The sequence below is a fragment of the Microtus oregoni genome, unplaced genomic scaffold, assembly GCF_018167655.1.
Source record: "Microtus oregoni isolate MIOR12 unplaced genomic scaffold, Mior012 000062F_ref0000492, whole genome shotgun sequence".
Lineage (NCBI taxonomy): Eukaryota > Metazoa > Chordata > Mammalia > Rodentia > Cricetidae > Microtus > Microtus oregoni.
In genome coordinates, this window is record NW_024543872.1 from 2,266,502 (window position 1) to 2,278,975 (window position 12,474).

The window sequence follows — 12,474 nt, forward strand, 5'->3', positions numbered from 1 at the left end:
CCAACTCTGGAAAGCAAACAGTCTGTGCATTTGTCCCCTCCGGGTATTTCATGCAAACAGAGTTATATATGTCTTCTTATGACTACTTTATTTAGACCACCATGATATCCAGAATGTTCTTACAGCATGTGACTGTATCAGAATTGCCTTCTCCTCTTAAGGCTAAAGGTACTCCATTGCACAGATAGACCACGTTACGTAACCACCCACCTACTCCCCTTAGACAATAGGCTAGGGAGGTGGCTGAACAGGCATCTTTTCCAGCCTTGCTTTCAATTCTTTTGGCACACACTAGGAAGCAGGATTGTTGGGTCATATGGAATTTGTTGAAAAAAAAAAAAACTCCATCTTCTACAATGGGCAACCATTTTCATTTCCGCCAGCTGTGAGTGGTGTTTCCAGCTCCTCACATGGTAGTGAATTCTTTAAAAAAAAAAAAAAAAACCTTTTTATTCTTTATGTCTTTCACATCATGCATCTTGATCCCATTTGTTTCCCATTCCTGCATATCTGAACTCTGACCTTACAGCACCCCCCCCCCAAAATAAATTTAAGAGAAGAAAGGGGGAAAGAGTCTCATCATGGAAGCTCATGGGACACAGTGAGTCACGTAGTAAACCCTTTTGTCCATATAGCTTTACTTGCATTGGTCTGGTTGGAGGCCTCTGGTTTCTGTTGCCCTACTCATGCTGGACCCTCACTGGGGCTCCTCTTGCTTATCCTGCTGTTGCCCTGTGATGTGGAAATCCTGCGGTTTTGGGTCTGCAGGGTATCCAATTCTCGCTGCTGCTATTCTGATGGAACCGAATGGCATATGGTTATAGTTTGGGATTTGTTTTTAAATAGAGACTTGGTCTTCTCAGTGGAACAGTGTTGGGCCCTCCTAAGGTGACTGGGTTTCCTAAAGTTCCCATCAGAAAAGCACTGTTCTTTCTTTCGCCTGTTTGTCTTGTGACCGGTGCCGACTGTGCTCATGAAACACAAAAGAAGGGTCCTGGGCCTTGACTTCGATATTTTTATTGTACATTGGGTGCATTTAAAGACACTCCGGGGGCAAGCACTGGATAGGGACATTGTCTGACTTGTAGCTATTTGTACAAAAGGCTGTTAAGACCACACAGTCAGTTCCCCACTACAGGAAACAAAGATTCTCTGTTACACTGCTCCAACTATGGCATTTCACTTCTCACAATATGATTAAAGACACGTACTTATTAATTCCTGCAAGAATTCTGTGTGCAGTATTTCAGGATAGTTGGCTTCAGTCGGATAAAACACATTTGGACACGCACCACGGAACAGGAGCCGGGACTCCGCACCATGTGGGATGAAACCCCACATCTAAGGGAGGCACAGCAGAGCTGGGATGCTGGCCCTGCACCTGCCGGTCCTCTCCGTCCATGGTCCTTCCCCTTGTTCCCCCTTTTCTCCCAAAGCTGAGCTCACAGCTGCAGACCTTTGCAATGAAAGAATGTAGCCAGTGATTTCAAGGCATGCATGCCTGGCTGCCCTGTGGGCCTGCCAGAAGTGGTATCACCTGTATCAATGTGGGATGACTTTTTTTGTGGCTGACAATTGTTTTTTATAGCTGCTGATTCGCCTGGTAGTGATGGAATGTTAGCACTGAACTCCACTAGACATTCGTCTGCTAAAGTAGCTTGTGAGGTTGATGCCTACAAACACTGAATCATATGTTGGGCTGAGACTCCACAGTTTTTATCGGGTCCTTACTCTACCACCGCTTCCAGACACCCCCAAGAATGATAAAAGACCATTTCCTACTTATGCTAACTTACGTCCACTCTAGTGTCTGCCCCCAGCTACGATGCTGTTTTCACTTAGTGGAAATCTCACACACACAAGACTAGCTAGCTCATGTTAGGTTCTGTGGGGCAGATAGGGGCAGGCAGTCTGCACAAAGTATGCTCAGGATCCCCCATGCTCGAGGCTTAATAGATACCAGGTGGTCTTCTGGGAAGTTATTTACAGCATGATCCTAAACATTCCATTTGAATTTCATCCTGAACATCCATCTTCTCCATGTTGTTAAGAAAACCAACCCCTGCTTAGGAAATTACCCACCTAAGAAGCATTTCTTCAAAGAGAAATCCGTTAGGAGCATTTGAAAATGAATATTCTTCTACATCTGCCTACTACAAACTCCAGGATCATCTCTGCTGTTAATTTAGATAAAGTCACATGCAGGCACCTCTCCCTGGTACTGTCCTCGCCTCTGTTCCCACCCTTCGCTGTGAGAAAAGCTACTATTCCCACCTCCTATCCATTGCCTGAGGGGAAAAACCAGGCCCCTCAAGGTCTGCCAGGTTGCCCATAGAGAGCTCCTGCGCCCTCTAGTGGTAAGAGGACGACATGGTTGAGATGTACAATGATCCAATATCCAATCATAGAAATAGCCACTGTGTTTTCCAGTGCCCTCCTGAGTAATGGCATCAGGTTGGCGCAGCCATCTACAGCCTTGGCCAGAGTAATTAAAGAAGGTCGCCATGTCACTTACTTTCACTGGACTTCCGATCGAACCCGGAATCGCCTTGGCTTACTCAGGCGGGTCAGATCTGACAAACCGGCTGGCCTCACAAGTGGAGGTGAGACCACACAGAATTCACAGGATGGCTTCCTGCATCACCTTGCTTTAAAAGCTCAGCAGGTGGGGTTGCCAGGACAACTTTTTTCCCCTCAAACATCACCCTTCTTTCCTTTGCACCTGCGGGCATCTTCAGCTTAGCTGCTCCACCTGTGCTCTCTGTTCGTGTGCATTAGATGCCAGGCTCAGCCTGCCCGTAGCTCCTAGCAACTGCGAGCCACCATTTGGCCATCACGAACTTGTCCCTTCTCTTATGTTTTGCCCTTTGTTTACACACAGAACTCACTGGACAGTAGAGAAAAGGGCTCACAGCACACATACACACCCGGCTAAAGGAGGGTGGAAAGAAAAGCCAGATTGGTCCCAATAAAACCTCTGGCCTGCATCACATTGTGAAATGAGAGCTCAGGTCCCTGCCAGTTCTCACAGCCCATGATACTGCAACCAAGAATGATTTGGGGACACTAAGCCATGCCTGGGACCACTGATGGACGGTTTCTGTTTGCTCAGCCCTGCCAAGAATGATGACATATAACTGGACCCCACAGCACTAGGTGTTCCTCTTATCTACACTTCTGTCTGTCATCTTGACCCCCTTGACCCCTTCAGGAGTAGTGGCGAGTGGCGGGGGATAAGTACCCACATCCTCTCTCCCATTCTAGACACCAGTCCAAAGGCAGCAGCTGGGCAATGGGGCATGAGAACTAAGTGGTTGGGGGGGGGCGGCCTGGAGGTCAGGTGCCCTGCACACTGACTTGTGGGATCCAGTTAACCAGGCAGTGGGCACAGCATCTGTCCTCAGCCTGCCCTGTCTTCCTCACACACACCTGTAAAGTCAAATCCTTTTTGCAACATGATGGCGCTGGAAAGGAATGAGTTTCATTCCAGTGTATCTGCTGAGATGGTGGCTACCCGGACTCCAGGTGTTTTCAGCAGTCAAGAGGGTCGTCTCTTTCTTGTCCTCATTGGCTGAGATTTGCAGTTGTATTAAGTCTGCCAAGGCCATTTCATGAGTCTTACATAAGTTGCTGACCATCAAATTGCAAGTCATCTCTACACAGGGCCACGTCCGCAGGTGGGTGCGCTGCTGGATGGGGAGGTCCAGCTAACATGGACGCCCAGCTCTCCTGCACGTGGAAGCAGGCCTAGTCCACTGCGCATGGGCACAGCTCACAGAAGACAGGTCTTTCAGAGAGTCACAAACACTGAGACGGAGCCGGAACTGTACCCAGGGGTCCTCTGTTCATTCCCATTGGCTTTATTTCCCAAGACATACCTGTGGGGACTGTGAGCCACACATAAGCCTGGGCTCTGTGGAGGAAAGCTGGGGTCCCCCCCCCATCTACACACATTAGAGCCTTCAGTGTGAACAAAAGTCTTTTGTTAACCTTGAAGAAACCCCTAGCTAGAGAGGGACCAGGACCTTCACAGCTCTTGCCTTTCCCACCAGTGTGGCCCTGCAGCCCCGTCCGAAGCTGAGGGAACTCTCATTCTCCTAAGGTGCCCATTGTCACTGAAATACAAGAACATCTTCAAGTCCACAGCTTATCACACAATGGAGCAAGAGGCATGTGGGATGGAGTTACACGGTGAAAGGGGGGTTGCTAAGCTGAACAGAGGGAACATTTAGACACAAGGAGGCCACATGGTCAGTCTCATTTTACTCAAACAGAAGAGCGTTTCTCTGCTGGTAATTTAGTCGGGTGGGAAGTTGTAAGTAAGGGCGAGGGCGCCTACATCACTTGAAGAACTTCATCTCGGTGTCCACACAGTCATAGAAAAGGTCTCCCACCTCGGCAGGGTCGGGGGGCTCGGGGCTGCTCAGGATCTCCTCCATGGCTTCCAAGCCTTGCTTCTCCAACTCCAGCATGGTCTTCCTCAGCATGCGGCCTTGCTCCTGAGGAGGGACACAGTCACGCAGGACAACATGCGTCATGGCAGTGGACACTGGCAGTCAAGGGTCCAGCTGGCTTCCTGCCCACAGTACTGTCTACCCCCTCCTCAGTTCCCAAGCCAACACGGAGGCTGCTCTAGAGTGTGCTTACATCACCAGCCTGCTCAGAACACTTCCATAGCCACCAGATGTCTGGTTCAAAGTCCTGACTACTGAGCAGTGCCCAGGGCACTCTGGCCCCTTGCCTTGTCTAGCCATTCCTTTCAGTGATATACATTGCTACATTCTATGGTAATCTCTCCATTGCTCAGGTGACTCCACACTCTGGAGGCCCTTCCCTTTCCCAACACCAGATCAACCTGAGTCCATCCTCAGACTTCTGCGGAAGGCCTTTCCTCCTCAATGCAATACCTTCTCTCTTCCATAATCACCATCATCTGTGTCGTGATGATTGGCCTACATTGCTATGTCTCCCATCATACCCTGACCTCCCGAAGACGAAGAGGCTTATATCTGCCTTCCAATGACTAGAGCACAGTAGGCGTTCTCAAAAAATAAAAATGTCTATTGAAGGAATAGACAGCTCAGTTAATAAACATGTCATGTATATCCCCATGTCACTTTTTTTCTATGATGGTGGCTTCCAAGGGACCAAGGCTACATCTCGAGCTGGCAGACAAACTTGGTAATATCTAAGAGTCTCCCATGTGATACTGGCTTGGGCAGCACGGAAGCTGCAGGAGGACTGAAGGGAGAAGCTTGGTACTGTGAGAGGCCATTGGTAAATATGCAATCTCGGTTTTCAGTGGAGACCCAAGCATGTTGGAGACACTAGGAACAGTATATGACTACCAAGGACCCCAGCAGATGCAGAATGGAGCTGGCCTGAGCCTGTAACAAGCTGGGTGTTTTAAAGATTGTTATCTTTAAAACTGCTGTTCCTGAGAAATGGAGTTGCCCAAACCCTTTGGAGCCCAGAAAATTTTAAGTGATTCCCAGATGCCACACTAAGCTATAGGCTACAGGATTCGATTTACACTGCTGGATGTCAATTTTGCTTTGATTTGATTTTAACTGTGGCCTGGTTCTTAGTTTCTTGAAATAAGAAGCATGTAACTTATTTTTCACCTTATAGTATCTCAAATTAAGAGATGTGGAATTTTTAAAGAGAATTTAGGCTTTTAAAGTATTGAATTTTATCTATCATCTATTTTTGAGGCTCTCTTCTCTTCTCTCCTCTCTCTCTCTCTCTCTCTCTCTCTCTCTCTCTCTCTCTCTCTCATCCTAGTCCTGGCTATGTAGACCAGGCTGGTCTCAAGCTCACAGAGAGCCACCTGCCTCTGCCTCCTGAGTGCTGGAATTAAAGGTGTGTGTCACTACACCTGGCTAAAGAATTAAACTTTTTAAAGACTTGAGGACTTGCAAAGTTATACTGTTTTATATTGTGATTTTAACATGAGATCTTAGGATGAACAAGAGATGAAAGGTTATATATTTATGAGTCAAGTTGGTAAGGGGTCAAATGTGCCAGGTAGTGTTTTTGTCACTTTGACACAAGACAGAGTCATCTGGGAAGAAAGAACCTTAGCTGAGAAAATGGCTCAATCACCCTGGAATGTAGGCAAGTCTGTGGGGAATTTCTTGATGAGTGGTTGGCCTCGGAAGGCCCAGTTCATTGCGAACAGATCCACACCACCCTTGAACAGATGATCATCGGGTATATAAGAAAGCAGGCTGAGCAGACATGGAGAGCAAGCCAGTAAGCAGCATCCCTTCATGGTCTCTGCTTCAGTTTCTGCCTCTCAACTCCTGCTTTGGCTTCCCTCCACGTGAAACTGTGATCCAGACATGGAAGTCAAATAAATGCTTTTCTCCCCAGTTGCTTTAGGTCATGGTATCTACCACAGCAACAGAAAGCAAATTAAAACAGTGTGGTTTATGTGTGTATGATGCATGTGTACATGCTCATTCCTGTATTACATGTGTGTTATGTGCATGCAAGCAGAGGCCAGAGAGGATGCTAGGTGTCCTGTTCCACCTTATTACCTCAAAACAGGGCGTCTCGTTGAGTCTGGAGCTAGGCTGGTGACTGAGGAGCCTGAGCCACCCCCTTTTCTCTTTATTCCACAGGGTTGCCTCTTACAGAGGTGCCGGGACTCAGATCCTCATGGCGCACAGCAATCACTCTTGCCTACCTACTCGTTCCTCTAGCCTCAGTCACTGCCTTTTCAAATCTGTGTTAGATAACCACAGCGCTACGTATAAGGAAATGGGGGACTGGAGAAACGGCTCAGCAGTTAGGTATACACTCTGCTCTTACAGAAGACTGAGTTCAAATCCCAGCACCCATGTTGAGCAACTTAAAACTGCTTGTAACTGCAGATCCAGGGCATCTGACACCTCTGGCTTCCTTGGAAGCCTGCAAACATGGGCACAGAGATGCAGGAATAAAAATAAATCTACAAAAGAAAATGAAGCATGTGCCCCAATTCATCTAGAGGTGGCTCCTTCCTTCAGGACAGTTTAGGCCTATGGAAGTTGTCACAAAAATGGTGGGGAGAGCAGATGAACATCTGACAACCACATTTTTTTCTTCCTTCTTCCTCTCCAAAACAAAGCGTAGGCTTGGGGTGTCCATGAAAACTCACCACCAAAGGCTACTATGGGCATTTGCCGGGTGCTAGGGAATGTTAGGGAATACTAGGGGCTTTTCTTCACTGAGTCGATATCTTCTGACTTTATTAACCAAAGCTTTTCAGATAGAACAGTTGTACTCTGAGGAATTATTTCTAAAATACTGGGGACTTGATAATCTTCTTTTTTGTATCATGATAGAATATTCATAACATAAAAGCTACTTTTTTGACCCATTTGAATGTGGAGCTGTTCTGCACACTCACACTGTGACACCCCAAGTTCACACAGCCTTGGGGCAGCTACCGTTTAGAAATGGCACATGACCAATTCCATACAGTACAGTGTTTCATCCCCCAAAAGCACACAATGATTTTTGATAGCACAGCTCTCTTACTCCGAGGTTAACAGTGGATGAGGAAGGGATGCTCGGTCTGCTGGATTCAGGGTAACCACAGAAGCAGAGGTTTCATTTGTTTTGGTTTCAGGAAAATTGACAGGAAAGTTAACACCTGCCTTCTCTTTCTGAGAAAAAAGAGGAGAGGAATGTGTGTGCCAGCCGCCTCCCTGCCTCCTTCCTGTGGACCTCCATCCTTCTCCCTGGAGCTCCTCCAGGCTCACCTGGTCACTCTCGATGACAGCGCGTGCCCACTCGTGGGCCTTGTACAGCTCATGCCGGCGGTCTGGCTTCTCCTGGAACCGAGGTTCCTTTTTGGCTGGGTCATCATCACCAAAACAGGGCGACTGGGCTTTGGGGACAAGTTTTACGTCATCAACAAAGATGAATGGCTTGAATATGGACCTGGAAAGAAAGGAGAGCTGCATCAGTCAGGCTGAGCTTGGCGCCCAGAGTATCCAGTGATGAGCCAACCAAGGCAGACAAGTTAGGCCAAGAGACACACAGCTGTGTGTTTTAGCTGCGATTTCTATAAAACTAACAGCCATTTACAAAGGTTGATGTCAAAACAGACTTTGGCTGGTCTGGAAGGCCCCTTTGGTTGGGAAAGAAGGGCAAGTCGACACAGTGCTGCAGATCGGGGCAGAATAAGCCATGTATTTGAATGGAACAGAGGGCTGCTGCGGTTTTCAGTTTTGATCTTACGGGTCTACTTTCTTGAAAAAAATCTTTGAAGTATCTCATAGACTAGAGGAGGGCAGATTAAGGTGATATCAGCTAAGACCAGAGGCCCCAGAGGGGCCACAATGAGGGAAACAGAAGGCTGGTTGTCTAAGAGCTAGGCAGAGTACAGAAGGCGGCTGGTGCCCCCTGCTCCATTGGACTCCTATTCTGCTTAGAGGAGATGGAAGAGTCCAGGTACATGGCATATGTACTTGTGCATACCTGGGTATACATCACCCAAACACATGTACGCACCCCAAAGCAGCCGTGCATATAGAGTTGTGCAGGATGAGAGACACCCGCAGCGGACTAACAGCTGGAAGAAAGTCTTATTCTTCTCCCCCTCCCCTTTCCACCCCCATAGAAAGTCCTGCTGGGACAGAGGTGCAGTTCTGGCAAACACCCTGGGGGCCACTTGCAGTAACAACAGGAGAAACTGAGAAAATGAGCCTTTCACACTCTGTGGGCTCTGACGTGTTTGTGTGGTTTACACATTTTCTTCTCTCAGCGGTACATGTGGGCCCACTACAAGAAGCCATGAAGAGGTTAAAAGGGAGCTGGGATGCTGACCTCCTCAGCTCTGGTGTATATGAGGCTAGAGAGCCAGAGCTCCCTTGTCATTGTGCCACACAGTCACAGATGCTGTGACCTGAAAATGACCACAAACGAGTCATCCTTGCTGTCTTAGACACATCTCTAGATTTGCAGCATAAACATCCCTCAGAGGTCTGAACCCAGCCCTGTTCCACTGATTCAGAATCTGTATTCAGCAAGACCTGAGGGGATTCATAATAACTAAGATCAAGAGACACCAGCCGTGGGCAACAGGCTGATAAATGACCTCTAGATTTCTTTTCCAGAGCTGTGGTAGGAAAGAAAGCTCAAGAGGGACGTGCAAAAGTAAGTCCCCCAGGTTCATTTAACCTGAGCGCCAAAGGCAGCTACACCTCCGTGCCTGAGCTGCAAGAGTGAGTAGTGTAGGCTAAGGACAGATATTTGTGACTCTCCTGTCCTGTCAGCAAGACTCATAGTTATCAGAAATGACCCATCAGAAATTCTCAAAGAATTAGTGAAAAATGAGGGGCCAGGTGGGCCGGAGAGATGGCTCGGTAGTTAAGATCACCAGAGCACTTGCTGAGAACTTGGATTCATTTCCCAGAGCCCACAGGCCAGTTTCAGGGCATCAGACGCCCTCTTCTGGCCTCTGCAGGCACTGCATGCATGAGAGATACATGCAAGTAAAACATTCATCCACATTTTAAAAATATTTTATTTATTTATTTATTTATTGGTTTTTTGAGATAGGGTTTCTCTGTGGCTTTGGAGCCTGTCCTGGAACTAGCTCTGTAGACCAGGCTGGTCTCGAACTCACAGAGATCCACCTGCCTCTGCCTCCCGAGTGCTGGGATTAAAGGCATGCGCCAGAACTAACAAAAACGTAAAACAAAACAAAAAACCCGACCCATTCCTTAGCCCTATCTACCAGACAGCACAAGACATACCTAACTAGGCTGTTCCAGGGCCCCTGTTACCCAGCCATACCACAAGAAACCCCAGAACAAAGGGAAGCTATCCATGGTCAGAGGAACACATTTCCACTTCCTGCAGTTTCTTGGAAATGGATCTTTGCTTTCTCCCAACTTCTGGGTGTGAAGGAGGAGTTAGTCCAAAGCTTCAAAATGCCTGAACCAATTGTGATGGTCTCATTAGGGAGAAGAGAGGGCGAGGAAGAAAGAAGTGTGGGCCCAGCGCCCACAGGCATCCAGACATCTGCCATCAGTATTCTGGTCTCTGGACATACAGTTGGCATCGCTGTAAAACCCACCCTATCCCACAGGGCGAGCAGCACTGGGATGGCTGCGGTCAATGCATGTGGTACAGCAAACACCCGGCTGGCACAGGGACCCTTCTGCCCACATGGTCCAAAGAGTCAGCTCAGGGCTGTGCCACACAGAGCCAGTGACAGACAGAACTGCTGAGGAGTTGAGTGGAGGCTTTTTGGAAGGAGTTCTCCCATTCTCTCTGACCCCAGGGCACACGATAGCCATCAGTGGCATGCTACCTCCTTGGTCCACGGACCTCTGCTTTTAGGGGGAGGAGTGGTCTCTTCCAGAGAGCCCCACCCTGCTTACTGCGCATGGGAGGCCCTTGCCAAGGGCAGGGTGTGAAAGCCCAGCTGCTCTAAACTGAGTGAGAACAAGAGGGGCGGACAACTGGACAGAGGCAAGGTGGGGGAGTGAGAAGCCGCTCTGCATCTGGCCGGATGTAAGGCCTGTAGTTTTACTCCGTTTCTCAAGTGGACTGAGGTGGCAGCTATGGTTTCTTCCAGTGCCTAAGACCACTCTGCTAGCTCTGTGCCTTTCCATTGTCCATTTCTACGAGGCATGCAGACTGGTCATTCCAACTTCAGTAAGTTCATGCAACGCACAGGTTTGCTTTTTTTATTAATCTTCTGAATCCAATTGATGTGGGAGGGTCTTCTGTTTTGTGTTGATTTCATTGGTTAATAAAGAAACTGCCCTGGCCATTTGATAGGCCAGCCCTTAGGTGGATGGAATAGACAGAACAGAATGCTGGAAAGAAGGGAAGTTAGGCAATCGTAATGCCTCTCCTCTCCAGGGCAGCCGCCATGGAGCCAGCCGCCAGGTCAGACATGCTGAATCTTTCCCGGTAAGCCACCATCTTGTGGTGCTACACACATTATTAGAAATGGGTTAAGTAAGATGTGAGAATTAGCCAGTAAGAGGCTGAAACTAATGGGCCAGGCAGTGTTTAAAAGAATACAATTTGTGTGTTGTTATTTCGGGGCATAAGCTAGCCTGGTGGCATGAAAGCAGGGCTGCTTGCCTCATCACTACATCCAATATATTAAACAAAATGGACTGAGATGTAGGAATTCAGCGTGTCGGTCTTCCTCACCACCTGCTAGATGTGAGTTACTTAACGATGCTGTTAAGTGCCAGGTAGTTTTTCTAAGGCAAAGTGCACCATATGTTTAGCCTTCTCAACTACCCTTTCTATTTGAAAACTGAACACTAAGTATGAGCAGGTACCTATAATATTTGGATCTGTCAAGGCTTCCCCGGAAATCCTTTTCAGTCTCCAAAAACAAGTCAGCACCCTCAACTTCTAAAAATATGAGGCACGAATGTGTGGTTGATGGTAAGCTTGAGATTGGATAAATTATGTGAAGAACAGAACCATATAATTCTAAGTTATGATAAAATGGTAAGAACTGTTGCTAATAATTGGCTGAAGAAATACCTGTCACTCGTGTTTCATCATCTGTACCTCTGGCCCATGCTCTCCAAAGAAAATGTGGGGGCACACCGCAGCTTGAAAACATCCTAATGCTCGGCCAATCTTTAATGCAAAGCACATTTATGATTCTCAATAGATAAGGGCATCTTTCTACATTCGAGCCTCAGATGGCAACTTCTTCAGTGCACTTGAATGAGTGCTGATTAATGCCCACAGAGATGAAATGACTTGACCAAGGTCACACAAAGCTGAAACTGCCTCTCTTGGTCAAGGCTGTACCACCCAGATACCAGCACAGGACACACTGCTCCAGTGTTCCCGAGGGCCACGCTGCTCCAGGCAGGAGGGAATGGTCCCATTTTACACAGGAGATGACTGAGGGTCACAGAGTTCAGTGCTTTGTCCAAAACTGCGTTTCACATAAGTGGCTAAATTCAGATACGTCTTCTCAACGTGACGTAAGCTTTCCCCACCACTTCTCACTCTTAATCCTCCTTTTGGCTTTATCCACGTGTACTACTATAAGAAACAGTAGCTCTGGCCAGCCAATAGTCCAACCTCAGACACACCTTTGTTCTTGCTGAAGAAAAAACACTCCCCAAGTGACTGTGCTGGGCTCATCTTGTGACCAAAGTCCCTGAGGGACAGGAAACACAGGAAAGGAGCAATGCACAGACTCTAGCTCTGGATGAATCTGTTCAACCCTGACCCCAGTCGGGGAAACCTGCCCATAATACCAGTTTCTTTCAAAATGTAGGCATCTTTCTAAATGGTGCATCTGTGGGCATGTGCCAACGTCACTCGAATCTACTGTTGGCGGAGATCAGAACCACTCAGGGAAGGAGCATGCACTGTACAGGAGCACTGGGAAGGGACATTATACAAGAGCACTGAGGCCAGGCAGTAGTGGCACACACCTTTAATCCTATCACTTGGGAGGCCAATATACATGGATCTCTGTGA

General features: G+C 47.8%; 1 protein-coding gene across 1 annotated transcript in view; it reads right to left on the reverse strand.

Annotated features, from left to right (window-relative positions):
* Positions 1-1,001: 1,001 nt before the first annotated feature.
* Scrn1 (secernin 1) overlaps positions 1,002-12,474 on the reverse strand; it is a 65,191-nt gene continuing 53,718 nt past the window's right edge. Inside the window, exons 7-8 of the mRNA XM_041640388.1 lie at positions 7,752-7,932; positions 1,002-4,499 (exon numbers count right to left, since the gene is read on the reverse strand). Of these exons, the coding sequence (XP_041496322.1) occupies positions 4,341-4,499; positions 7,752-7,932 (340 nt within the window). The 3' untranslated portion in view covers positions 1,002-4,340. The remainder of the gene's footprint in view (positions 4,500-7,751; positions 7,933-12,474) is intronic.